The following is a 27455-nucleotide window of genomic DNA, read 5'->3' as shown; positions in this document are numbered from 1 at the left end:
GGCAGTGCTGGTGAACGATTTAGTTATGCTCAGTTTCAGGAAAGTTTGGCCCCATTATTCCCCGGCAGACCGATTGATCTTCCATTCTCATGACCAGTCTGCTCAAATCCGACATGACTGCAGGACCCCTCTATTAGCTTTGTGCTACAGGGTTGTTGGGTTTTAGATAAAATGAAGGATAAGAGATGCGCACACATTCCTGCTTTAATTGCCCTAATGTGTCTCTTCAGCCTTTATGGCACAAATTAACCTCTTTTGGGCAGGGAGATGCTGCCACTTCAGATCACGCTGACTCCTAATCCCGGTGGAATTTAACCTCAGCAGCCACAGCACAGGAGCTCCCGTCCCCGGAGCTAAAACAGGCGATGTGTCTAGACCCTGGAAAAGCCAGTCAGGCCATGCTTTTACCGCACAGGTTTTGCAGATCAGGTTATTTTGAATAATTCAAGGACAGAGAGAGGAGCCAGTGCAGCAGAGCAGGTAGTGCTGGCGTATTGGGCTGTTTCCTCTCAGCGACACGTGTCCCACTTTACAGCCCATCTGCATCTCCTGCATTCAGATTACTTTTTTAATTGTTGCGCTCCTCCTAGGCACTTTCTGTGTTTTAAGGGAGAAAATGTACAGCGTTGTTTTTAGGAAGCCCTTTCCTTTGAAGCAAAACTTTTGCTGACTGAAACGATGCGGTAAATGAACAAAGTTCTGATACAGACACTATAACGGCTGTGCCCACACAGCAAAAGGTATCACTGGTGAAGGATTTTCTCTGTATGAAGTGTCATGGGGGCGGGATTGGCGAGGGGAGTTGCGATCCTCACAATTTAATTCTAAACGCCAACGTTTCGATAATCTTCTGCACACGTAAGAAGAACTTACACCACAGTAAAACAGTAATGGTTTGTCAAAGTGATATTGTGCCTTTTTTTGCTGACCGCAAGAATAGTAGAGAAAGCAATGGTGGAGGTGGGAATGAGGGGGGTGACAGCTGTCGAATAAAGGTTTGTGCTGTGTGTCACATTTCAAGTAGTGCTGACAGCCAGGAATGATGCCAGGGAGGCCTCCTTGAGTGGCTGGATCAGGGTTTTGCCAGTGCTATGGTGAGGGGATATTACCCAAGGTGGGGGAATCACAGCATGCTGCTGCAGCGGCCACACCACCCGGTGGGTGTAAGCAGTTTTAATATCTCTGGGCCACTATTCCTGGAAATATTAAGCTCATTTACATTACATTTATTAACCTAGCTGACACTTCTTCAAAGCAGGTAAGTACCTCGCTCAAGGGTATTGGAGCCAGAGGTGGGATTTAAACCTGGGACCTTCAAATCTAGAGGTGGCAGCTTTAACTACTACTCTACCTGTACTAAGCTGTAATCAGTAAGCTCCTGAACTCTTTACCAGCTCCCTCCACCCCTGTCATATTCCTATCCATAAATCTCCTTTTTCATGTAATGGTTAAGAGCTTTTTTAACCCAGTGGAATATTTTAGCTGGTGCCATTCGCATTGCAAGAGTAGAGGGGTGATAAGATAATGGGGAGAACAAGTAAATTCACAGCTGGAGCAGTCTTCTGAGTGTGTTGTCATCAGTTGACCTGGAAATTAGGGCTAAGGGGGGAGCAGGGATGTTGAGGAAGGAGAAAATTGCCAAAGGGAGACTTTCTTGTTTTGCCATGTCTGTATCCATTTACGTGCTGTGTCGATTGCAGATGCTGCATGCATTTCTCTTTTACAATGTACAGCACATAGAAGCAGGCAAAGGGGTTACTGCACAATGTTTCACAAAGAACAATGAAATGTGGTTAAGAGTTTGCATACTGGAATACACACACACACACACACACACACACATCTTCAGAACCGCTCGTCCCTTACGGGGTCACAGGGAACCGGAGCCTACCCGGCAACACAGGGCGCAAGGCCGGAAGGGGAGGGGACACACCCAGGACGGGACGCCAGTCCGTCTCAAGGCACCCCAAGCAGGACTCGAACCCCAGACCCACCGGAGAGTAGGACTGCGGTCCAACCCACTGCGCCACCGCACCCCCTTATACTGGAATACATGTTTCCTAAATGATGCCCTGTCTGGTTGTGTAGGACTTTCTGTGCCATGTAAAGGACTTGATTCTATTAAAAATCTTGCTGGCTGGAGCACTGGATGCTTTGAATTGCGTGTTCAGCATTAATTTACATGGTACGATCACTTTCTCTACATGTAATAAAGTTATTAACACATTTAGATATTCAGAATTTCTTTTCCATCTGTGCCTTAAGGCCAAATAATAATAATAATAATAATAATAATAATAATAATAATAATAATAATAATAGTAACCTGATTCATTTGTCTAAAATGGTATATTGAAAATATAAGCAAGTGATAATAGCACATATGAAAATGTCTTATAATACATGCTGTGGTTAATGGGTGTGTTCACAATTTCATTTTGATTTTTAACACATAAGAAGCGTTCTAACAATGATATAGCTTTGTCTTATGTGATGTTGCATCGCCTCATTTCCCACAGCACTGGCTGACATTGATTGTGCTCAGTGCAGTGACCGTCGATGACACAGATCGCTGGGAATTAGATTCCAGTGCAGGGGACAAAGGCATTGCGCCAGTTCCTTGTAATTGTATTACACACGACACTGCTGGTTTGCTTTGTGGAAACGAAGGTTGATTAGCTTTACTTTTCGCTACACACACACACACACACACACAGCTATCTTGCAGTTCAGGGCCTTTCATTTAAGGCAGGAGCAGTTTCAACCCTACAACCCTTTGGGAATCTTTAGGGTAACACAGACTAAATTCAGCTTCAGCAATTAATTATCTGGACCCTACAAAAATATCCAGACAACATCCTAACAAATACAGTTTCGCATCACAATTTTTTAAACCTGAAGTGAGTCCGAGAACTGCAATGGCAGCTGTAACCTGTCAATGCTTGTCAGTGACACCTTGACTCATGTTACTCTGTTCTTTTAAACAGAGTAAGAGGAAATCTGGCAGTTATGTGGGTCGTAAAACAGTCTTTATTCAGCTGCTCCCATATTATATGTTTAGTTCCCTGGCCCCGTCTGCAGATAGGGTTACAGCAGTTGTGCCATCGTTAAGTGTTCAGCTGTACTGTGTGGTCCTGCCTTTTTGTTTGAGGAACAGCAGGTAGCATAGTGATCAGAGCTGCTGCCTTGCATTTGAAGGAAGGACCCAGCTTCTGGACTCACCTACTGCTGTAGCGCCCTTAACCTACCTTGAACTGATATAATAAGAGCTTCCCAGCTGTATAAGTAGACAAGTAATTGGAAGTTGTTTTGGAAAAACGCATCAGCTAGATGACTGGCTGTCTTGAACTGTAAAGCTTTATCAAACTGTGTATTGTGCTGTCTTGCCTCCGATCAGTACTCCTGCTCCAAAGTGATGGGTCCCCTGGGTTGAGGACTCTTCTGGGTTGCTTTGGGCTCCAGTCCAGTTAGGCATCCTGTGAAGTGGACCAGCGAGAAGTCAAGCCCAGATTGCGCGACGTCTGGTTATCCCTGCTCCGCGGCCTGCCTCCCATGGGCAGGTCGCCAGGGCTGCCTTCTAAGAGGACTGGGACTCCCCGCATGCCGAGAACAAGGAGGCCTGTTTTGTCTCAGAGTGGCCAGACGTGCAAAGACAGGCTCTGTCTGTACAGATTTTTTAAAAATAAAATCCACACAGAGGATCTTTTTATTTCACATGTTTTGATGGTTTCTAAATAGACATGGTATAATCAGGTTGTCGTCGTACAACTGCATTTTCTTGAACGTATCTGCCGATTTTTCCTTTCCGGTCAACATTATGAACGATGAGGGCTTTTCTCGCATACGCACGGGATGCAGGTCCGAGATATGCAGAAACAGAAGAACGAGAATGGAATCAACCGAGGATACTTTTTTGCGTGGTTTGATTAAATAAGAACACATTCCACTAGCATAAGACATTCCAAACAGCTATTCCTGATCAGCTTAACAATTTAATTTTGCACTGTTGATTGACATCTCTTCTAGACAAACCTGTTGTTAATGCATCTTCTCTGCCTGGGCTGCCTTTATAAAAACTAAATAAGCATTACTCTGTTTTGTACATTCCCTCCTTTCCTGGGAGCTGCGGTGCTTAATTTTGTCCCTGTTTTGCTGGAAATAGGCCCAGAATTATGCCTCTTTTGGGGATTGTATTTCAGCACATTACATGATAGTTAAAAACCCTGATAATTATAGGTGAGCACGCCTAGGTTTTCCCCACCTCTTTCACAGGTGCACATCAGTCTTCCTTTCAGATGTTTGATGTTCCTTCAGCAAATAATTAGTACTTATGTGGAGGACTGATGCAGGCCAGAGAAATCACATGATACGGACTAAATTAACATTAAATTGAGACATTGTATACTTTTTTGTAGAAAGTTTACATATCCTGTGCTCTTGTGTTTTTTTTTTTTTGAATGTATGTTTCTGAGATCCAGGCATTTTTAAAAAAGCTGCTCTATTAAAGAGCTTAACACAATGACGCAGGAGGTTTTCCGAAGGTGGCAAATTGGAGGCTTATAAGAAGTGACAAACGGAATGTGACTCATAGGAGGCCTGGTCTGTAGGAGGGTGTCCACCACGGCCAGTTGTACAGCGCTCACTTGTTTGGTGGACTGGTTTGCCGAAATGCCTGAACACGTCCCAAACGCAAGCCCACAAAAAACACAGAGAACCTGCAAAATGCGCAAATCACCCCCATACTGGAACAGCTTAGAGCCTTGTACTGTGTCCAGAGCGACAAAAAGACTCGGTGGGGTTTTTGTTTTCCGTGCATGCAAAGTTTTCAACCTTTACTTTTCTACACGCGTTTCTAAAAGATTTTTTCTCTCTTGATCCTTCAGAGTTTCATCTGATAACATTGTAAGCACTATTTTGACCTGTTACCATTTATACTACATGCATCTTTGCATGAAATTGACCCAGTTCCCTGTGGCGGTAAGCGTTGCATAGTGGTGCCCCTTGGCATGCAGGGAAGGTATGAGCGAAATGTTACATAAGGAAGGTAATAACTTCCCAGCAGCGTATGAACATTTGCATGTGCGTCTTTGCATATATTTGCATTGTAATTATCCACCACCGTGATGTCTGCCCAATTCAGTATAAAGCTTGAAGACCCTGTTTTTACAGGGATTGTCTTTGGTGGCCCCTTCTGCCAACAGACTGAGTGTTTTCTGCTATAATTTGGTCACTGCACCAGGGCTTTGATGTAAATTGGAGCGAGGACCCACCCTACAATGGACTGCCGCGGCTCTCCGCTAATTAACTCGACCCTGTCCAGGGCTTCTGCGTGCTCGCCATCTTTAAACCTGCACGCTCTGTAATCTCCGCTGGAATTCGCCCGCCTTCAAGGGAGACGGGATTCCGGCCCGTGCTCCCCTACTCAAAAAGATGTCTCGAATAGCCAAATACATCATCCGCACTTGGGTTACTACGGATTGCGCCATTTCCCTGGGCGCGGGTCTGCGTGTCTGATTTATGAAGAGATTTTCACAGGTTGATTACGCTCGATCTCCACGTGCCACAATTCGTCTGACTGTCTCCTCTAATGTGATAATACCCTTCATTAATATGGTTGTGGTTGGATAGGTCCTGTCCATCAGATTTACTGGAGTAAGAACATAGGCTGTGTTATCCATTTCATTCCCACAGGCTTGGACAAATCAGAGATTTTGCCTGGCGCCGTAAAGCCTCTTGAATTTCCACATTTTAAAAATAAATTCAAAGCCTGTAAAAAATGCATTCCAAAGCACACTGGATTCTGCTCCAGAATTTTTACATAAGCTGTACATTGTCATAGTGATAGTTCAGTCTACACATCTTTTTTTGCAGCCTTTTATGGTATTTGAGGAATATTCACTAATTTGGTCCATTATCCGTAAAGGATTCATGGATGTATTTGCACTGTTTCTCATTGCTAAGTTGTGCATTAAGGTACTAACTGGTTGAGGTGGGATTTTACCTTGGCTGGCTTTCCCAACACTCTGTCCAGTGGTGATGATACAAAGGAGAAGGTTGACTAATGTGGACAGCTGTCACCCCCACCCCCATTGCAGGTTTCTCTCTTTGAGGGAGCTGTAATTGAACATCACTGATTGTTAATTGCATTTAGCTGAATAGACTCACAGCATGGTTTGATGGAGAAATTAAACAGGATTAATGAGCAAGAGAAACATACAAACAAATATTTTCCACACATCATGCAACCCCCACCCCCCACCAGTTTTATTCTATGAGGAAAGAAGAACATTTAATTTTACCTTTTCCTCCATGGAGGATTGTGTTGTATCTCTCTGCTGGTACATAAGGAAGCCACCTTGTCTGGAAGAATTTGTGCCACCTTTTTGAGCAGATAAAACAGGAGAGCATGTTTTGGTCTACAAGCGTAGTCTAATCCCCCGTCCCTGTGGCCTGCTTGTTTTCCTGTGCTTTTGTTTATCCCTTCTCAAAAAGGCAATGCAGTGAATTGCCTCTCAAGTGTGCATATTTATAATTTGCTCAGAGAGTTCTAAATGGCTGAGAGCAAATTGGGGAGTGACCTTGGCGGGTTTGGCCAACACATTCCCACCAAAAAACAAGGATGGTTTAATGCTGCAGCTATAACACCTGCCTGTGTACATGGGAGAGGGTCATTCAGATTCTAATGGGTAATGTCATACCCAGGGACAAGAAGTGTTCTAATGTATTTCATAAAGTGTGTTTTTTGTTTATGATATATGTTATTCATGTACCTTGTGCTTGAAAAAATAATTCTGTCACATCTGCACAGATGAGGCATTTGCATTATCTTTGGGTATAATTTTTACTTGGCACCGAAATGACGATTGCTTAAGGGATGCTCATCACTGTACCTTGGCTCCTTGTGGATGGAATGAGGTGATACCTTTCTTGTGGATCTCCGTGTGTCCGCTCCTCACTTGGACACATATTCAGAGTGTTGGGAGGATTGACTATGATCCAGCACACAAATTTTAGAGGCTGCAGGTAGCGTACTGATTAGTTCTATGGAGCACTCAAGTACCCAAGCACTGAAGTTCATATCCCACCTTCTGCTATAGTACTCTTGAGCAAGGTACATGCCCTGACTTGGTCCAGTAAAATTGTCCAGCTGGGTAAATAATTGTAAGTACCTTAATGTTATTAGTTGCTGATGAATAAATGCAAATGCAGCGTGAATGGGGAAATAGAAAGCTGTTATCATCCCAAACAGGATGATGAGAGTTTGAGTTTGGTCTGAGACACTGCGCTAGTCCTCATCTTTGACTGATCTGGGACAAGTGCCGTTATGGGGAAAGTAGTTCCAGGCGATTGTAAATAAAAGTCTGCCATCAACTGATCCTGGACCAAAGTGTCACCTTCCGTCACACTCTGCCCTGGCAAGGAGCCAGGGTATGTAACCAGGGAAGGAGATGTAGAGGGAAACAAGGGGCTCTCTTAGTACATGATGTGCTGGGGACAGGTGGTGTCCCCACCTTTGCCTCTTCTTCGATCTGTGGTCACAGGTGGTGACGTGATTGACACGTCAGCCTGTATGTGTCATCAACAGCAGTGAATTTTGCAGTGAAGGGAACAACCACATGTGAGTGAGTTAGCTAAGCACAGCGTGTATCTTTGGAGAAGACTCATTTTAAGCAGGCACCACTGAAACTGGTTATGGACACAGTGAAATGTCTTTTTCATGTACAAATTACTAATTGTATGTTTGTGTGGCTGGCAGTTTGTGTAAATACATACCTTTAATGCTACTAGTTGCAGATGGTCCACCGAGACAAGCACCATTCATCTGTGAGCCAAAACAAGTGGTTACAGTTACACTGTAGTTTTTTGTTTGGTTTTCTTCTCTTTGGGATTAAAATGTTGGAGCAGGAAGTCAATAAACATGCATTAATCCCTGTCACCGCACACCATGTCTTTCATTGTTGATTGTGGCGAGGTTTTTGGGTGTCAGGGTGCAGTGGCACAGTGGATTTGGCCTGTGCCTGGTCTCTGGTGGGTCTGGGGTTCGAGTCCCACTTGGGGTGCCTTGTGCCAGATTGGTGTGGCAGACTGGTGTCCCATCCTGGGTGTGTCCCCTCCCTCTCCAGCCTTACGACCTATGTTGCTGAGTTGGATTCCTGTTTGGGACAAGCAGTTTTGGTGTGGGTGTATTCTGAAGCATACCTGCTAACTGATGATGCTGGACTGTAGTTTTGTCCTGATTGGTGTTTGGGAGCAGGACATGGGTGCCCCATGCGTGCACCTATCATCCACAGGATGTTGTACAGCAGCGACTGGAGTGGATCCAAACTTTTCAAAGTCAAATGAAATTCCAGGCAGCTCGGGGGTGGGGCATGCAAAGGTTCGTAGGTGGTGGCTGTTCCAGTGGAATGCCACTAGGTGCCTGGGGGGCAAAGGTGTGTTCCTGCTCCTTTGTTTGCTTTACAAGGCCTGGTCCTGTGGACCTCCTTCCTGCTGGTGAGGCCCTGCTCAACCATTCGGGTCACTGCAGACCTTTCAAGCCTTTTTTGACTTCTGCCATTTGCAAGGATCATCCCTGAAAGTGCTTTCTCACAGCTCTCCTCTGTAGCTGTCTCCTTTTATGCAGTTTCACAGCTTGTAATTTCACTCACGGTTTGCAGTTTTATTCTTTACCCATATTTTATAGAATAATTCAACTCAAATGCCTGACCGTGTTTTGATCCTGCAATCTGTTTGTTATGATCCCAGTTTGGGAACCACTCAGCTGTTCATTTGCATGTCATCATTTGGTGTTTGTGCAGTAGCGCAAACATTTTTTCTTCCGTGTAAATGTTTCTTTTAATCACGCATTGATTTTTTGTTGTTGCTCTTAGTGTTAGCCCACATTCCTTGGTGATAAGATGTGGCTCCATGTTTAGATAAAGATGCCCTGTAAATGTCAAAGGTCTTGATTTTTAGGCTAAGGAGAATGAAGGAGGTGTCGAGGAAGAGCTGCTGACAGCCAGCTCTGTTCCGCCAAACTTTGAGGACGAAAGTGTGCTCCATGCATCATGACAGTGTTTCCTGAACTCTTGTGTGTTCTTCGAGCAATCTCTCCTTTCTTTGCTCCCTAATCCCTCCCTCCAGACTCTCTCCCCTCTCTCAGCAGTTTATGTGAGTCTGAAAGCACAGCAAAGGCAGGCTGCCACTGATGACGTTTGCTGGCACGCTTGCTACCTCAGTGGTGCCATGACAACGCCGCCCGGCCTCTTCCTGGTTCTGTTTCTGAGCGACGTGGGGGCAAAGTGGAGTACGCTGGTGTTCTGGGCCATGTGGGGTCCCGATGCCTCAATGGCATCCCCTGTCCCCTTGTCCCCCCACACTGGGGCAGCACTGCTGTTTTTTTTTTTTCCTTTCCAAGGTGCTTGTTCTTGTTAAGCCCCATGCTTAGTCATCAAGATGATTGCTCAGATTTCTCATGGTTTCTTCACGAATGGAAAGAAAGCCAGGGGATGACTGTGGTATTTTTGTTTGTTTGTTTGTTTGTTTCCGCTGTTGTGCCAAGGTGAGAGACCTCGGTTGACTCCTCCGGAACGTGGTGAGCAGAGGATGGGTATACGTATAAATCTGCCTCTGTGTGTGTGTGTGTGTGTAATGCTTTACGCTGGGTAGTGCAGACAATTAAAAAGGAGACAGGAGGAGTTCCTGGGGCTTAAAAGAAATAACAAAAGGACTCCACACTCACCGACAGTCAATTGTCAGTCAGAAGAAGGAGGAACTGGAGAGGGAGGGTAAAGTTGGAGCATTCAAGCAAGAGAGAGAGGGAGCGGGAAGGCGGATGGGCGAGCAAGCGAGAGGGGGAGGCACAAGCCCACACATCTCGTCTTCGCTCTCGGTTGGTCGACTCATCCTTGCACACAGGAGCCAGTCTGCGCTGGAATACAGTGGAGTGCTGGAAATAGCCTGAATGGACTGCGAAGGCTGGGATTTCTGCAGGGCGCCTTAGCAGAACGGAGCAGCGCGGAGCTACCTGCCGGGGAGGTGAGGCATTATGTGTGTGTTTGAGTGCTCTGCTCTATTTTAGCTCATGTTTGGCCAATGCATGTTGTGCGTGTGCTTGATTACGGGGATCGGCACTCTCTGACATACAGCACACTAGCTTAGAAGTTCCTCACTGCTGAGAAAGTATTGGGGCATGATGAGAAAGATAGGATTCCTTGCATCTGCTTAGATATCCAATTACATCCAATTAAATATTTCCTGTTTCTTAATTTCTCCAAGTCTCTTCTGAAGGCTTCTGGGGAACTGTTTGACAGCCACTGCGTACTGTAGTACTATCGCCAGCGTGCATCAACTTTGTAGTGGTGATCCTTCACCACACTGTGGTTGGAAGTCTAAAATGATGCACCCAGTGTTTTTGCGTTTTTACTGCCCTCTTTCATTTCCCTCAGTGTGTGTGTATGTGAGTGCGCGTGCTCGCGTGTGTGTGTGTCTGTGTGTGTGTGTGTGTGTGTGGTAAGCCACTGTGGGAGTCTTCTGTGTGGCCAACAATAGTAGGCTGCCTGTGTACGTGTGCACATCATTGTAATGACAATGCAGACGAAGTGGAGGCATTGTGAGCATGAGAGGGACAGGGGAAAGGAACTGGAAATGGGGAAGACGAACAAGAGGAGAGGATGCGTGTGGTGGTTAGCTGGGGGTGGGGGTGACGTGGAGTGTGAGGAGTGTATGTGCAGCCTTCAACGGTGTGAGAAATGCTTTACACTTCCTGTGCTGGGGGGTTTGGGGCTTGGGGTTGTCAACTGTGCTGACCGAATAAGGAATGCGGACATGACCTAGGACCAGAGAACCGAGAGGACCCCCCCCCCAAGCCCCATCCCCACCCTACCTACATCCGGTGGTAATGTGTTTGCTTTGTCTGATTTGCAGGTGTTGCACTGTCATTCTTACCCTGCCGTACATCCTGCTGGTGATTGCCGAGGCTGCTGCGTCAGCTCTCGCTCTTCTGTAAACATCTGCACGCTTCTGTGTGCGCCTGTACGTGAGCAGCATGTTAACAGGACTGCAAAAGTGGAGGGAAAACAATTCTGGCTTTCCTCTTTCCCTGCGGTGAGGGTAGTAAGGTGTGCCAGCACTTCACCACATCTCGCTCTACCTGGTCTCCCTTCGCTTTGCACATCTCGTTTTCTCAGGAAAGGAGAAACATAGCAGATAAGCGTTGGCACCGGTTCCCTCAGAGTTACGAGGAAGCCTGGAAGACGGCGCAGCTGTCGAAGGTGAGCCTCTTTCTGCAGTATCAAGAAGAGATACATTTGTCCCAAGATGTATGTTAAAGAGACAAATTTTCATTATGGTCCTGGAGACCCTTCCCTTGTGATGATTTCCTGCATTTTGTGGTTCATGTGGGCTTTTTGTGCCCTGATATAAGGTTTTGCAGGAGACTCAAACACAGTCTTATGAATGGTTTGTGCTCCCTTCTGTTGGCTTCTTTCGAGGAGCCTAATGAATGAGTATGTTAGTGAGCACTTCAGTCGGGGGGTCTGGAAGATCTGTTTCTTACCCTGCCGCACACCCTTGACTGGAGGGCAGGAATAGGGCAGGGGGTGCGTGTTTAACGCTGTGTAAATGGGTCACAGCGAGGAGTGGGTGCGTTGGAGGCCGATAGTAAGTCAGAGCCCGGGGAGAGAGAAGGCTGACCCACTTCTGTGTGTCTCTAACGCCACGTCACCCCCCCCCCCCACACAATGCACTGTGTTCCATCGCTTCCACACGCTCATGTATGTACATGCTCAGCATGCACGCACATCTCAGCTTCGCCATAACGCTTCCCTCCACGCATACACACACACCCTACTGTACCCTTTGCACACACACTCGTAACTTCTCACTTAGACACCATAGTTCCATCCCCTTCTGGACCACCAAGGGAATAATATAAACACAGTCTATCATGGGGGTTTCTTCATCCTGTGTGGCGTGTTGTTCTAGAAGTGTGCTGTGATGGTGCTCTCGGGTTTCTGTGTTGTCATCATTCCACCGCCAGTGCCTGTGTCTGGTTCCCCGGCTTCCACGATCGCACAGTTAATGACGGTGCCAAAAAAACATGAATGCAGAACAGGGCCCCTTCAGAGTATTTAAATGTTTGTTCATGAGAATTTGTTTAAGTATAAGCCTGGGAGAAATTGGGTGCATCAGGAGGATTGTGGGATACTCCAGCATGGCTCAAGCTAGAGCATAGTTTTGCTTCTTGTTCCTCTCCCTTCTTTGATTCATTATTGATGGGTGTTGGGTTTTCATGCTTTTGATGCACCTCATACATGGTGTGATGGGTTGTTTGCTACCCTCCTCACAAATTAAGCTGTGCAAGACTGTCTTCTTCCAGCTGCATTTTTTTTACCCGTGTGTCTTTGTGACTACTCACCTCTGTAGAGCACTGAAGTGTCATATGATTCTTGGAATGCACTTGTACGTGTATGTGTGTGTGTGTGTGTGTGTGTGTGTGTGTGTGTGTGTCTCAGAGAGATTGTCTTTTCCTGGCATTTTTCCCACTGTATTTGATAGCGTGTCACTGTGTGTACGCACACAGAGGGTGTGTTCTGACGCAGTCCTCTCTTCAGAAATACCATTGAGCTGGTTCGGCTGGGTTGTGTGACCATGCTGTAGTCCGCTGTTCGTGTAGGCTGTAAGTCCAAGAAACAAAGTGGATCAGCTCTCGACTTCCCCTGTGAAATTGCTTCATGTGGAGGAAAAATATAATATTGTCTGAGGTCTAATAGCCCCACTCACTGTGCCACAGGGAGCTGTACAAAGTCTTTCTATCAGGCCAGGTTTGAAGATGAACGGAAGTAGGTTTCAGCACACCTGAGTAGGAAACATATAAACATACTACTGTGGTGAGCTCAGGGTTACCACAGTGAAGGCCCAGAAGGCTTTGTCACCTTTCGGTTGAAGATTTTGTTCTACCCCTCCCTGGGAGCCGAAGCCAGCTATGTGACTTTCAGCCTATCCTGCCCCACCGTGCGGGAGGTAATGGCTCGAGGAGCTGGGGGGAGGGGTGTGGAGTGAAACTTGGAGAGAGAGCATCTGTTCTGTGATTCAAGTTTGTGGGAGGTGGCAGGGAAGGATTGTTTTTCTAACCCTTCAGTGTCAATGAGGCAGAGAGAAGTATTTTTTTTAAATGTTTTTTTGTCTTCATGTGTCACTTGATGTGTTTTAAAACTGATCAGAGCTACCTGGGGCAGAAGGAGAGCTGTCCGGAAGCAGTTGGCTTTTGGGCAGCGAAGTGATCGTTTCATCTACCCTAAGGAACGTGACACTCCCCCTTACAGTCAACAGGTGTTGTTGTCGCTGACATTTCCTCTTTTAGGTGTGTACGACCGGCCCAGTTGGTACAACAGCTGGAGTTCTGTGGGTTCCCTTCAAGTGATGTCATCTGAGTAAGACTTGAAATTAGCTAAAATACCTGTAACTGCCAAACAAGTGTTTTCCAGCTGTGCCAGTGATCCAGCCTTGATCTTGAGAAACAGTCCAGGGAAAAAAATTGTGCTAGTCTCTATAATGCAGCTGATTTTTTGGCCTTGCAAAGAGACGCTCAAGTGCTGCAGTTGGTAATGAGCCGACTCAGGGTCCCTGCTTGCTGACCTGGAAGAAATGTGATGTTTTCTGCAGAGGGAGACTTGCAGCATGCTGGTTTACTGTCATTATTGTTACGTCTCTCTTCTTTAAAAAAGTGCATTGTTCCTGCATACCACCCTGGGAGCAAAATCTCTGTCTGCGTTGTGTCTGCGATGTGTCCTGCGTTTGTCCTGCCTGTTTCCCCCCGTGGCCAGCGAAGGAGACGCATCTATGCAGCAGATGTGGCGGAATGTGCTACGTCAGAAAGCATCACAAGAGCATTGCGCCTGTACTGCAGCTGAGGCTTTGCGTGACAGACTCACCTCCTTATGTGGAAGGGGTATTCCCATCTGCCCGTGTGCCTCATATGAGATCCAAGTTAGTTAATTGATGCAGGGTGCCGTGCAATTCTGATGCCAAAGAAAGAGGATCTAGTTTAAGGCTGGGCATGCATGTGCAGGTCCTGGTCCTTGTACATATTCGCTTCCTTTGCTGGATGCATTCAGCTGTCTGCCCTAAGTCCAAAATCGCCAAACCGTTTCCCCAAAACAAGTGGTGCAGGTGTCATACTCATCGATTGCATCTAGCCCCACAGAAGGACTCCAGCAGAAACAAACTGTCACTTGTTTTTTTTCCTCTCGGACACCTGCTGTGGATCATCTTCCGCAGCGACACGGTGATGAGTGCATGGTAGTCTGCACATATGTGCATGCGCATGTAAGATGATGCTGTGTAGAGGGAAATGTCACTGCGCTGCCTGAAAGGTGCATTGAGGTGGACAACAGTGGTCTCTGTTAAAGGTGCGTGTCTTTGCGGAGGTCAGAGGTGAAAAGTGAGTGGGCCGGGCCCTGATTCTTGGCTGTTGGAAACCTGAGCCTTCCCAGAGGAAGCAGAAGAAGATGTTAAGTCATGGCAGAATGTTGACCTTCATAGATTTTCTCAGTAGTTGTTTAGTGGCTGTATAATTACACTGCACTGACATCTAAATATTTCCGTAACAGTTGAGCAGTTATACTGACACGCTCCTATTTCCTTGGTACCTGTATTATCATACTGTAATGACGTTAACAGTTTTGTCTTCCTTAATACTTTAGACACGCAAATGACTGTCACCTTTGCGTGCAGAGGAAGAAGCTAAAGTAAGAATGAGCTGTTTGTCCCACACTGTCATCAGCGTTGGGTGTTACTCCTTGAAGTCACTGGAAACGGGTCTTACAAGTTGTACGGAAAGGCAGGGTTGTGACACTTTCTCGCTAACATTTTTCGCACACAACGGCTGTTTTGCTAAAAAGGTGTTTTAACGGGATTCTGCTCGGCACGTGAGGTGGCGCTGGGGTAAAGTTTATGAAGGGGGGTTGGGCTTTGACTAGGGGTGAGTACAGAACATACCCTGTGAAAACTTATGAAGTGAGTAGGAACTTGTTGTAAGCTAAGGTAAAGTAAGGGTAAGTGCGGATAAATCGAAGTCAACTCATGGCAAACGCTCACATGGTAAGGGAGGGTGTGGAAGTGGTTTACTGCTGTCTTCTTTCACACTTGGTTTTGGGAGTAAACCCATGCAAGCACAGCAGAAACAGGCAGACTCCACACAGAATGATTGCAGATTGAATCCCAGATCAAAAACCACAGCCCAGGCACTGTGAGGCATTACCAGCTGCTCGCCATGCTGTTTGTCTTAAACTACTGTCCCGGTAGTTCAGCTTGCCCAGACCCTAGTGGATGCAGACCTTCCTCCCCTACCCTGCTGAGAAGTTCGAAGTGACTTTACTGCCCGTTCACCTTCCTGACCAAATAAAAGCACAAGCCTCTTCCTCACCCCCTTCACTTCACTCCCTCTTTGTTCTGTCAGAAGAACACTGTTTTCATGGTTCTGTTTGTTGACCCAGGTGTCTTGGTCTACGATGACCCCTCCCCCACTCCATGCATCCCATCTATCCAAGCACTTAATCTCTGCTTCCTGGAGGTGCTGCAACTTGTCCTTTTGTCTCTTTCTCAGTATGAGGCCTTCTGCTGTACTTCTGGGTAGTACAAACTACATGCGTTTTTTAGTAAAAAGTCTGGTGTAGTTCCTATGAAAACTTTCCCCTGAGCTATGAATGTTATCACACATACACGCACACTGTTTGAAACCAGTTGTCCCAAGCAGGGTCGTGGTGAACTGGAGTCTAACCCGGCAACACAGGGCGCAGGGCTGGAGCGAGGAAGGGAAACACCCAGGATGGGACGCCAGTCCATTGTAAGGCATCCCAAGCAGGACTCGAACCCCAGACCGCCGGAGAGCAGGAGCCAGCCAAGCCTGCCGCACCGCCGCGCCACCACGCCCCCTATGATTAGAATGTTATTTAAGGCAATATAATGTAATGCAATGGGCAGCAAGGTAGTGTAGTGATTAAGGCTGCTGCCTTAGTCTACAAGGACACAGGTTCAAACCCCACCTCCAGCTCTAGTACCCGTAAGAAAGGTACTTAACCTGAATTGCTCTTGTAAAAAGTCCCCAGCTATATAAATGGGTAAATCATCGTTTTTAGTTTAACATTGTAAATTGCTTTGAAGAAAACCGTTATCTAAATAAATAGATTTAAATATAATATAACCTGATGGTTTTTGAAGCCCGTGTATTGATGACAAGTGAGAGTTTGACTGGTGCTAAAGTATGTGCCGCCCTACTTGACAGTTGGTTATACACGTATGCTCCATTTGCCAACATGAAGAGCTTGTAGGGGGTGGAGTGATTGAGGTCAGCCATGGGGTTCACAGGGTGGTGGGGAGTGGCTGACTTCCTGTTGTGTGTCCCCTGTCTTGCACTGTAGGGTAACTCCACACCTCATCAAACAAGACCCCCTGGCCCTTCCTCTCCAGATGAGTCTTTGTCCAATAGTTAACAGGTCTGCTGGCCTCCACTTGCTCAGAAGCCTTTGTTCCACTGTCATCAGGGGCAAAAATAATAACTTTCTTGAACAGTGGTCCACTCTAACATGTACCAGAATCCACCTGAGGACTCGAAATACAGCCCAACAAAACACCTCCAGCCACAGGTAGCATTGCCTACTGTTTATTTCCTTTGGAGACACTATTATCCTAATCCATTTACACAGCACACAATTTTGTACGTTTGCCTGTTTTGTCCAGGTGGATTTTTGGAGAAATTTATGTCAAGTACCCTGTTGGATTTTGCTACGGGGATTTGAACATTTAGTTGTCAACTTATCTGGTGTAGTTCCTTATCCACCTTGCCACCTGTTCCCCAGGGGAGAATTTTGGCTTGATTTTTAATTGGTCTGATCATGTCTTCAACTCGAACTGTTAAGCTTTCACTGGCACTGGCGGCTATAAAATCGTGACTCGTTTTTTGAATTGAAGCTGACAAAATAAGAAACCTAAATCAATGGTAGCTCTGTGCAACATATACAGATTTTACATTTTATGACATGTAGATTAATTTTTTGTATTTTCGTCAGTTTAGACACAACAAGCTGCAGAGCCTGAACCATACAGGTTGCACCAGATCATTTCGTTTACCAGGGAGGCTGATCGCGTGCTCACCCCACACTGCTGGCAGGCATGGGGTGGGGGGGGACTCGAGGATCCGCTATGTGCTAATCCTTGAGTCAGCCAGTAGCGCTGGTCTCTGCTTAAAAGCCCTTGGCTGTATCTTGCCCTGCGTTTCTAGGGTTACGGTTAAAATCCTGTGGAAAAATCCTAAAATAAGCCTTTGGAAAAAAAAGGCACAAAAAAAGAGGAAGTACCCCTTGATTAAAAATTCATAAATGTGGCAACTGTGGGAGCAATGAATGAAGACACTGAATTTTGGGTTCAGATGAGACCACACTAAATATGGAAGTGAGGGAAAAGAAGCCTTGAGGATATCAGGCCAGAAAGGTAGCAAGGGGGAGATAGGAAAAGAGGCTTTGAAAGAAGATGTTAAAAGCCTCCGTGTATTCACTCGTGCTGGGGAAATTCAGCCCATTCAGCAGCTGGGGAGGCTTAGCGTCAGAGAGGCTGGGGCCTGAGATGAAGCCTGAGAAACAGCATTTTTTTTATAATGTCCAACGTTTCTGACAAGAAGACGAGAGTAGCATGGAGCAAGACTCCTAACCGGTTGGGTTGGAGCTGGCTGTCGCTGGTGTACTGGATAAAGACGCTAGGGACAACAGCCATGTGCCCTAAATGGTCCCCGATTGCTTTGAATGTGGGCAATTTAATGTCAACCCCATGATCTGATCGTAAGGATGAAGGGTCTGTGTTTGTACGAAGATTCCTCACGGGAGGGTACAGCCATGCCGTTGGTACAAGCCTCTGCTGTTCCTCTACTAGACTCTGTGTGTAGCTACTCTCATGAAGCTTATCTTTAGTGAATGTCAGAAGATCTTTGGATTCCACTTTGAAATTGCTCTTGGCATGTGGGCACCTAAGCTATGCTTCTTATTCCTTATCTGCCTCCGTGGCCTATTGTCACATGCAACCAACTGATGTGTGACCTGAGAATTTTTTGTGATGATCAGCAGTTGTGCCAGACACATGTGTGCCCTATTTTCGTTTCTAAAACTGAAGAAATAACATACACTGTTGTTGCTTTTTACTTGGTTTGTCCCATGCACAAGCCTGAGGCAGCTGAACAGTGGCAACAACAGGGAGATTCTCTTGAAAAGACACTTGGTGTGCTTTTCTGTACGGAACTGGAAGAGCTCTGCTTAGTCTTGAGTGCTACTCAAGCAGGTCTTGGGGTACGAGGCCATCAGGCCGGTATGTTTAGCCTTTCTTCTGTCCACATTCTCAAAACCACACAAATGCAAACGGCAGGAACCCTCCTGAGGTATTCCAGAAATAAAGATAACTTTTTGAAGGATCTCTGTTGGGCTGCTCTTACATAAGATCATAAAACCCAAGAGCTGTACTCCCACCACCTACCTTTGTCATCCTTTTCTGGAAGCGTCCACAAAAACATGCAAGTCTTTTTAAAGACCATGGCATGCTGATTTAGCATAACGAATACTTGTCATAATATTTTCCTACATTCATTGTATTTTTCTGTTTGAGAGCCTTCTGTGCTTAATTGTCATTCTCTTCTGAAATTCATTTCCAGTTGCTAATTGCCTCTCCCTCCCATTTCAAATGAAAGCCCATGAGTCAGTTTCTGGCTGTAGGGCAACTACTAACTGCTTCTTGCTTTAACTGACATTCCATCAGCCAGCGGCGCTTAAAGGGAAGAGGGAAGGAGACGCGGCACGGGGGGCTGGGAGGCGGAGGCAGGTGCAGAAGCCCAAAACCTGTTTGCCCCTTCTTCTGTCCCAGCAGGCCCGGGTGTTTCTGGAAGGAGCGCCCCCCCCACGGGGTCTTTCCTGACAAAGGGCGCGAAATCGAGCTGTCGCTCAAACAATGGAGGATGGCTAGAGGGTGGGGAGACAAGGTTATTGGATATCTCTGCTTGGGGGCATGGCCCCTGACCATGGCCAGCTGGCTCAGGTTACAGCACGGTACCGGCGCTCTGTGTAACTGCCGCAGGGCGTGTTTGGACCTTGATCGTCCTCAAAGGTATCGCTTTGTGTCTCTTTCTTAAGCAAGCAGTAAGTTCAGTTTTAGTAAAACAGGAAAAAATGAAATTAGCGTTTAAATTCAGAACCCTAACAGTTGAAAACATTTTTTCATACCTCCTTTTAAAAATATTGCTGTTATAGAATAAAAGAAAACATGTTGTAATTGTTAACAGTAAGCCTGACATTTTGTGTATCATTCATGTTGTGTTAAGTAGAAAAGAGAGGAGGCAAAATAACAAGGGATCATTTTACAGACATGCTGTTTTTCATGAATTTGTGGTTAAAATAAAACCAGACCGCTCCTCTGCACAGAAGCAATTATTCAGTCATACACAATCCTTTTGAGGAACTCTGGTCACTGAATGATTTGGAATTTAAAACAGCATGCTTTTCTCAGAGAGTCTCTCTGAATAAACATTTATTTTATGTATCAAGAAGTGACATAATGGACTGTCTTAACTCACGAGGGTTGATTGCACAAGTAATTCAGCTCAGAGCTGAAAATAGCAAAGCATGGGTTTGGGAAGGACTGATCTATGGGAACTTTATTCAGGTTGTCTCCTCCTAAGATTGGACCATTTGTCACACTAGATGGGAAGTGCAGGCAATGCGACTACCTGGTCCATCTCTTTAACACATCTTGTGTCTGCTTACCCTCTGCTAGTAGGATTACAGTGCAGCTTCTCATCAGTTACAGCACAGCATTTACATTTAAATTCATTTATTTGGCTGACGCTTCTCCAAAGAGACTTTACAATGTCATGTTACTGAGAATGATCAAGCCATTTACACAGCTGGGGCAACTTTTAGTGTATCAAGTCAGGGTAAATACTGTGCTCAAGGCTACAATAACAGGAGGTGGGATTTGAACCTCTGTCCAGTGTAAGGCAGCCTCTTTATTCGCTACACTACCCCCACCCCCCAGGATGACCGTTTTCTTTATATTTCTGTTTTTACCACGGGTGCAGGGTACATGTGTCCCATTCTATAGCTGCCTCTTGTTGTGTGAGTGTTGCTGAGTCAGGGAGATTTGCCCCACACTGAGATGAAAGTGAACCTGCCGCAAGGGGATGTTTGGGCGACTGTGTCCCTCGAACCCCCATCCCAGGCGGGTGTGACAGTGTCATTGTTTTGTCCCTCTCTTAAAGGGATTTCTTATTCCAAAGCAGGGAGCTGCGGGGGTTGGGGTTGAATAAGTGCCTTAGACACACTGCAGTCATTTGTTTCCATATCCTACTGTGACAGTGACCCCCCCCTCACACTCAGATATTGCACGGGAACAAAACCCTGGGGACCGGGGCAGCGAACAAAGCTTGGGTCTGGGGGTGCAGGAACACGGGATTGGGTGAAGCAGTGAAGGGAAGAAGCTGTTCCCTTTTCTCTCACAGAGTTGGAATCTTGCCACGTTTTTGCATATTTAGATGTGTCAGTATTACATTCGGCACTTGTTCTCCATGCAGAAAATCAAATAAACAGTACAAGCAGATTAACGGGCTCATTGACACAACAGCTTCTGCAGGACCCTGAGGAATGGTGTTTAAGCCCGGTTGGTCCTTCTGAGGTGTGCTGTGGTATCTTCACGCGGACCCATAATTATTTCTCATGGACTGTCGGTGCCACAGTGGCCATTCCACCATGCATGGGTAAAGTGTCTCTCATTAAAGCTTTAAAAATAAAACTGCGGCCACACAGGACAGCCCCTTCTCGGCAGTTATTTAACCCATTAACTCATTGTAAGTAGTGCATATAGCAGTGTAAGTCACCTTAGGTGAATAAGGTGTGGGTTGATAACACTACATAGTGTTCATTGGAAGTTTCTTTGGAGAAAAGTGTCTGCTGAAGGAAGTAATGTAAACGTAATGTAAACACACTGGAGACCGTGGTCTCTGCTTAGCAGCTCAGTAATGTTAATAAGAAACACATCATACTCAGAGATTTGAACAGGTCTAGTTTAATTTATTTTGTCATTTCCGTATTTTAGTTAAGGGGGCGCGGTGGTGCAGCAGGTTTGGTCAGGGCCTGCTCTCTGGTGGGTCTGGGGTTCGAGTCCCGCTTGAGGTGCCTTGCGATGGACTGGCGTCCCGTCCTGGGTGTGTCCCCTCCCCCTCCGGTCTTACGCCCTGCATTGCCGGGTTAGGCTCCGGCTTGCCGCAACCCCACTCGGGACAAGCGCTTTCAGACAATGTTTGTGTGTATTTTAGTTATTCTCACAAAAATAGCTGAAACAGTTGATTAGTCTCGCCATTCTTGTGAAACTTTTGTCTCAGTTCCTGGTCCTGTCCCAGGTACGGTGTGGCCTGTCGGCTTTACAGTCCACAGAGGATCTATGGACAAAGGCAAAAGGGAGAGTGTGAAGGTGTGTGTGTGTGTCTGTGCTGTTCGGGACTGTCTGTCATGTCCGTCAGTGCAGGCAGCGATCCACTTGACTGCATTCTTACCTTTTATGTTTAAGTGCACTGTGATGTTATCCTGGTATTTGGACTTTGTGTCAACCTGGTCAGAATATTGAACAACAAATGATCGCTGTACAATTTATAGGCACCGTTCTTGTTTTTTCGTAAACAGTATGACTTTGTCTCGTTACATTGAAACTTATTTATGCTCCGTATCTATTAACCACTGTATCTGCATATCTGGACCTTATTCTAAGGACGTCACACTAAATATTATGACCAACAGCATGTAAAATTTTTTGATAACCACTGCCTTAGGCGTCAGTGGCTGGTATTTACTTTTCTCATTTGTATTTGTTACCATGTCTGTATTGCATTGTTACCTTGTCTCTATTTGTAATTATAAGTGTGAATTATGTCTACTTTCTCACACTTTCTTATTCACCCACCATTACCTCATTCCGTCCTTCGCTGACTCACCCATTCATGGCCTCTCTGCACGTCGCTGTCACAGGTGTTTTAATGAGCCATCTCCCAGCGGTGTCCTTTTCTTTCCAGGCACACGCTGTCTGTGCTACGGAAACTGTGCTCCTCCATCGCTCCCCACTGCTCCTCTGAAATCTCCCTGGCCTGTAGCTGCAGGACCCAGATTACAGCCGATTAGGTCATGCTGGCGGCAAGCCAGTTATAATTGAGCTTTTCATTTTAAAATTACACTGTCCAACTACTCTCAAGTAGGATTTTGTTTAATTGCTATAGGCATTATTGTAGTTTAAGTTGAACTGCTTTGAACCCTTCACACGTCCGGTCTGTAGCCTTTGGTATTCAAGGACGTTTGTCTAATCAGACGACGATGTTTCCGCGGGAGTTCTGATACGCGCTGGCACATTGCGATCACGTGCATGCTGTGCTGCGCATTTTGAATGTCAATGAGTGGATGTGTGCGTAAATGTCTATCTGCATCGTGGGTGCTTCTTTAGTGTGTTCGTGTGTGGGCATGTGTACACTGCATCCTAACCTTATGTGGCCATTCTTGGGGGAGATGTTACCAAGGATGGTAAACCTGAAAATAGATCTTGTGGGCATATTCCCCAGAGGTAAAATCCATTTTTGAAGAAGTGAGTAGACCTTGTTAAATAATTTCGTTACCAGTGTTTTTTTTTTGTTCCGCTGAGCCGCAATTAAGATCTTTTAATTCCTTGAAGCGAAGGTTAGTGTGAATTCCCCACGGTAACAGACCCTGTGTGTGTTAGTGTATCCGAGCGTCTGTGACGCTATCGGAATCTGTTTTAATGTATTTTCAGCTCTCCTTCATATTCAATTCTGGCATCTCTGCGGTGTGTGCATGTGTGTGTGTTTGTGTGTGTGTGGGTATAAGCGTGTGTGCATCTGGTCCTGCATGACCACCCTACTATCAGCGTGCAAGTTAGAGAGGCTCTCCATTCTTTTCCCAGCATGCTGTTTTGTGGAATCCTACTGGGCTGTGGTTTACTTTTCTCCTGCCATACTAGCTTAATGTTTTAATGAGCCATGTGTACATTATGGCTTAATACCCCCTATCTCTCGCAAAGGCTTCTGTGTGTTTTTCTGCCGCTCTCAGACTTGTTGTTGCATGTGGGTGGTTCAAATTAGACTTTCTCTTTCTCTCATCTTCTCTTAGAGCTTGGTGAAGCACCCAGTTCTTTCATGCTGCCTTTGAGGGGACACACCAATATTGTGGAGATGTCAGTGAACCCATTAACCTGTCACAGGTAAGACCAGACAGCCCACCAGGCAATCATAGGATATAAATGGATGATAGAAATCAGCAGGTGGTTTCATGGTAAAAAAAGCTGCCAGGATGGTCTGAAGGTTCTAGGTTCTGCTCCGGGGAAAGCGCTTTTACCATGAATTGCTTCAGTAATTTTCCTTTGCCGCTAATGGAGGAGGTGTTAAGCTGTGTTCTCCATCGAGTGCATGAAAACGAAGGCGTCTGCGGAGCGAGCAAAGGCTCGGACGCGTGGGACGTGAGGGGGAGACAGTTCCGAGGTGCTCTGTCGTGACTTCACACTCCGCTCTCCTCGTCTACGTCAGAGTTATTTCCAGCATTCGCATGCCAGTCACATGGTCCAGTGTGCCTGAAATGTACTTGCTGTGTGCACCACAGGTTCTAGGCTGAACTGCCGATAATGCGAGTGTGGGAGAAGGAGAGAGAGGGAGTGCCTAACTACAAGAGGTTTTAAGATAGCTTTCTTGTGGTACAGTGAGCTTTGAAAGCTTTAGGAGCGGATCACGTATTCGCTTGATATTCTCTGAGCAGAATAGATCCTTGAGAGGGGGATAACGCTGGTGACACTTTGGTTGGGACTTCTCTCGGAACATTGCTCAACAAGGTGTCTCTCTCTTTCAGAAGACACTGAGCCATGGGTAACGTAGAGAGTCAGAATGGGGACCACGTCTTCTTTGGGGACGAGCTCGGGCACCTGTCCCGCAAGCACATGTCCCGGTCCCTGCGCATCTCCAGTAAGCAGTCACGTCGGCTGCGGCACGCCTCCACGGGCAAGGCAGAGCACCGCAACTCTGAGACTAGCACACGCTCCAGCAGCACGCCCAGCATCCCCCAATCCTTGGCTGACAACGGGCTGGAACCGTTTAACGAGACGGACGTCTTGGGTGGCTTTGGCAGCCCCATCTGGGTGGACCGTGTGGTCATGAACTTGAGGCCCATGTCTTTCCACCACCAACAGCCAACCGACTCCATCGCAAGCACCACCGAGGCTCTGATTCCAACTTCGAACCCAGATGCCCAGCTGCCTGATGAAGCCTCCTACCTGCAGAGGGTAATCGACGGGCCACGGGAGGGGGGTGGTGGCAGCAGTTTCAAGAAGAAGCGGTCCAAGTCTGCTGACATGTGGCGCGAGGACAGCCTGGAGTTCTCCCTGTCCGACCTCAGCCAAGAGCACCTTACCAGCACAGAGGAGATCATTGACACTGCCGACGAAAAAGACTTGACCGATGGGGATGGGCAGCAGCCATCCAGTCCTCCGTCAGGTGAGGAGCAACCATCCCCAGGTGACCGTGCCAGCTCCCTAGACCGGCTGTGCAGCCAGAGAAGTCCCACCCTGCGACCACCACGCCACCGCCTTACCAAGCACAGCCAGGACGCGGGTGAAGATAGCAATGGGACGATGCTGATACCTGCTGATGATGGAAATGCATATGGGGCTTATACCCTGCCCTGCCGCCGATCACACTGCCTGTCCGAGGGTCTACCCAGTCAGCAGGTGGCGCTGTGCGTTGGCATGCAGGTGCGCCGAGCACAAACCACAAATGTAAGTCCCTCTCTGCTTTGCTGTGCCCCTTGGTGATTTCATGGTTTTCCGAAGACCTCCGAAATCACAGTCATATGACTCTGTGATTCATACACTGAAAACTGAGGAGCTCATAAATTATTTGGGGCTTTGTTTTGTTTCACTGTTATTTTTGACCTGGTTGAGTTCTGGCAAAAGCTTTCCACCATTCTGTATGCATGAGCACTGTAATGTGGTATAAAGGGTGCTTCAACACTGGCGCATCGCACAGAGCCGTACGAGGAGCAAGCATTGCAAACAACCCTCTCCTCCTTTATCTTAGCTGAACATCTCTGTGTCTGAATTCAAAATTACTGCAGGTCGTTCATGCAGGTTGTTGTTAATATATGTGCAAATATTACATATTTCTGTTTACCAGAAAAGTTTTCCTCATTTCAATTTAATATTGCCTCGACTGTGGTCCCGTAACTTTCCACCCCGCTGCTCTTTCCAGCAGCCAGTGGCAGATCAACGCAATCGTCTGCTTCCAAATAATATGAAAGATGTATTCTCTCACATGTTCCCTTGTGAATCTTCTGCTGTTTTTAGAAATTCTCTTTTTTTTTGTAATCACTGTTGCTTTGAAATGCTCATTCCTTTGTAATGATAATAAGATAACACACAAGTTGAGAACTCAGTACATGCTGGTTTTGACAGTGACAAGTAAGCAACCTCTGAGGCCCCATCTCTCAGGAGCTCCCTGTCAGAGGGTTGCTTCACTTCACATGGGTGCCCCTGATCTCCCATCACTCCTTGCATTAGGGAATTAAAAAGTTGACCCATACAACAAGAGGGCTGTTCCGGCCCAGTGAACGAGAGCAAGTCCACAGCATTCTCATCCAGAGGTTAGCCATTCCTATGGAAACTGTTGCAGTGATATGGTTAGCACTCTTAGGGACAGCCCAAAGTGGAGGAAGCACTTTGAAGAGTGGTGGACAGTAACCCACCTTTATGTGTTTTCACCGGCAGGATGTGACGACAGGGGAAGGCAGCGAGTACGGTGACAGTGGCATAGATGGTGTGGTGGTGGAAGCAGAGGTGGAGCCCCAGCAGCGGCGCTGCAAGGCCATGTCTGCCTCCTTCTCGGTTTACTCGGCTGCCGGCAGCAGTATGTTCGCAGGGAGTGACAGTGGCAGCAGCAGCGGAGGTGGAGCGGGGACAGGGGGCGTGTACGAGAACTTCCGGCAGGAGCTGGAGATGAGCACGTGTCGTGCTTTAGAGTGCACCGAGGAGGCAGGTTCAGCCGCCAGTGATGAGCAGAGCAGTGGTACCCTGAGCTCCGCCTACCAGTCAGATGCCCTGCTTAGCACCGCCCAGGGCACCGTGCGTAAGGCCGGCGCGCTTGCCGTCAAGAACTTCCTGGTGCACAAGAAGAACAAGAAGGTGGAGCCGGCCACACGGCGCAAGTGGAAGCGCTATTGGGTCTCCTTGAAAGGTGAGCCATTAATTCACTTTCGTTTTGCATTCATTCCTTTTAACGGGGAGGGGAGACCATAATTGCATTTGCCATGCTACTACAATGGGCGAACAATGAGACCCATAACTCCTTTCTCCAGTCTGTCTAATTTAATCTAATTTGTTCAAGAACGTCTCAAGACCATGTGATGCCTGTTATTGTTGATTCACTTTAACCTGGGTGGAAATCAAATCAGTATTTCATTGACAAATTTCCTGGAGAACTGAGAACTGCACTTCTTAGTCACCGCCACTGGAGTGCAGAATGAAATCGGTGTATGTTCCCGAACTCGGTCCTTCTCTCTGTCTGTCTGCTCTCCTGGGTCCATGCTGACAAGCTGCAGTTCCAGGGCTGCTGTGGGACAGGTTACATTCCGTGCTTGTTTGTCTTCCTTGTTTCCTCAGGCTGCACCTTGTTTTTCTACGAGACGGATGGGCGTTCCGGGATTGACCACAACAGTGTCCCCAAGCATGCCGTATGGGCTGAGAACAGCATCGTCCAGGCGGTGCCTGAGCATCCCAAAAAAGACTTTGTGTTCTGCTTGAGCAACTCTCTGGGGGATGCCTTTCTTTTTCAGGTGGCTGAACCTCGACCCGTGCGCACCGAACTCCAGAATCAGCGGTGCTGTCCGCATAGCTGTTTTGCTTGCAATGCAGACCTTGTTCCTGCTGTGCATGTCACATCATATCAGGCATAATATGCAACAGCATATAAACAAGCAGCCTGTGTATTAGAAATTTGCTGTGAATACATATTTTCACCTCTCTTTCAGTAACTTACACTCAATACATGTTTTTTATTCAGTAAAGGAATAGTTCTAGACAGTGGGCCACTGGAACGATATCATTAGCTCTCCTGCTAAGATCATTAGCAACATCATTAGCTTTGCTGGATAAGACAACACTTTCCAAGTTTTATTGTAAATTTTGTTCGTTAAGGGGGGTGTGGTGGTGCAACGGGTTTGGTCATGGCCTGCTCTGTGGTGGGTCTGGGGTTCAAGTCCTGCTTGGGGTGCCATGTGGCAGACTAATGTCCTGTCCTGGTTGTGTCCCCTGTGCCCCATGCTGCCGAGTTAGGCTCCAGTTTGCCATGACCCTGCTTGGGAGAAGCGGTTGTAGGTGTTGTGTGTGATTTTCTTTATTAAATTTATCAT

General features: G+C 46.8%; 1 protein-coding gene across 5 annotated transcripts in view; it reads left to right on the top strand.

Annotated features, from left to right (window-relative positions):
- Positions 1-27455, top strand: part of tiam1a (TIAM Rac1 associated GEF 1a) — a 60454-nt gene that overhangs the window by 8131 nt on the left and 24868 nt on the right. Inside the window, exons 1-6 of one of the 5 annotated variants that reach the window (XM_029251064.1) lie at positions 9663-10017; positions 10906-11252; positions 23178-23268; positions 23907-24828; positions 25816-26281; positions 26707-26879. In XM_029251064.1, the coding sequence (XP_029106897.1) occupies positions 23920-24828; positions 25816-26281; positions 26707-26879 (1548 nt within the window). In that variant the 5' untranslated portion in view covers positions 9663-10017; positions 10906-11252; positions 23178-23268; positions 23907-23919. Of the gene's footprint in view, positions 1-9662; positions 10018-10905; positions 11253-23177; positions 23269-23717; positions 24829-25815; positions 26282-26706; positions 26880-27455 lie in introns of those variants that run through there. The other 4 variants (XM_029251063.1, XM_029251065.1, XM_029251067.1 and 1 more) reach the window with 4 other exon arrangements.

Source organism: Scleropages formosus, chromosome 4 (assembly GCF_900964775.1).
Source record: "Scleropages formosus chromosome 4, fSclFor1.1, whole genome shotgun sequence".
Lineage (NCBI taxonomy): Eukaryota > Metazoa > Chordata > Actinopteri > Osteoglossiformes > Osteoglossidae > Scleropages > Scleropages formosus.
The sequence above is the reverse complement of the archived record's forward strand: the minus strand, read 5'-3'. Positions and strand labels throughout refer to the sequence as shown.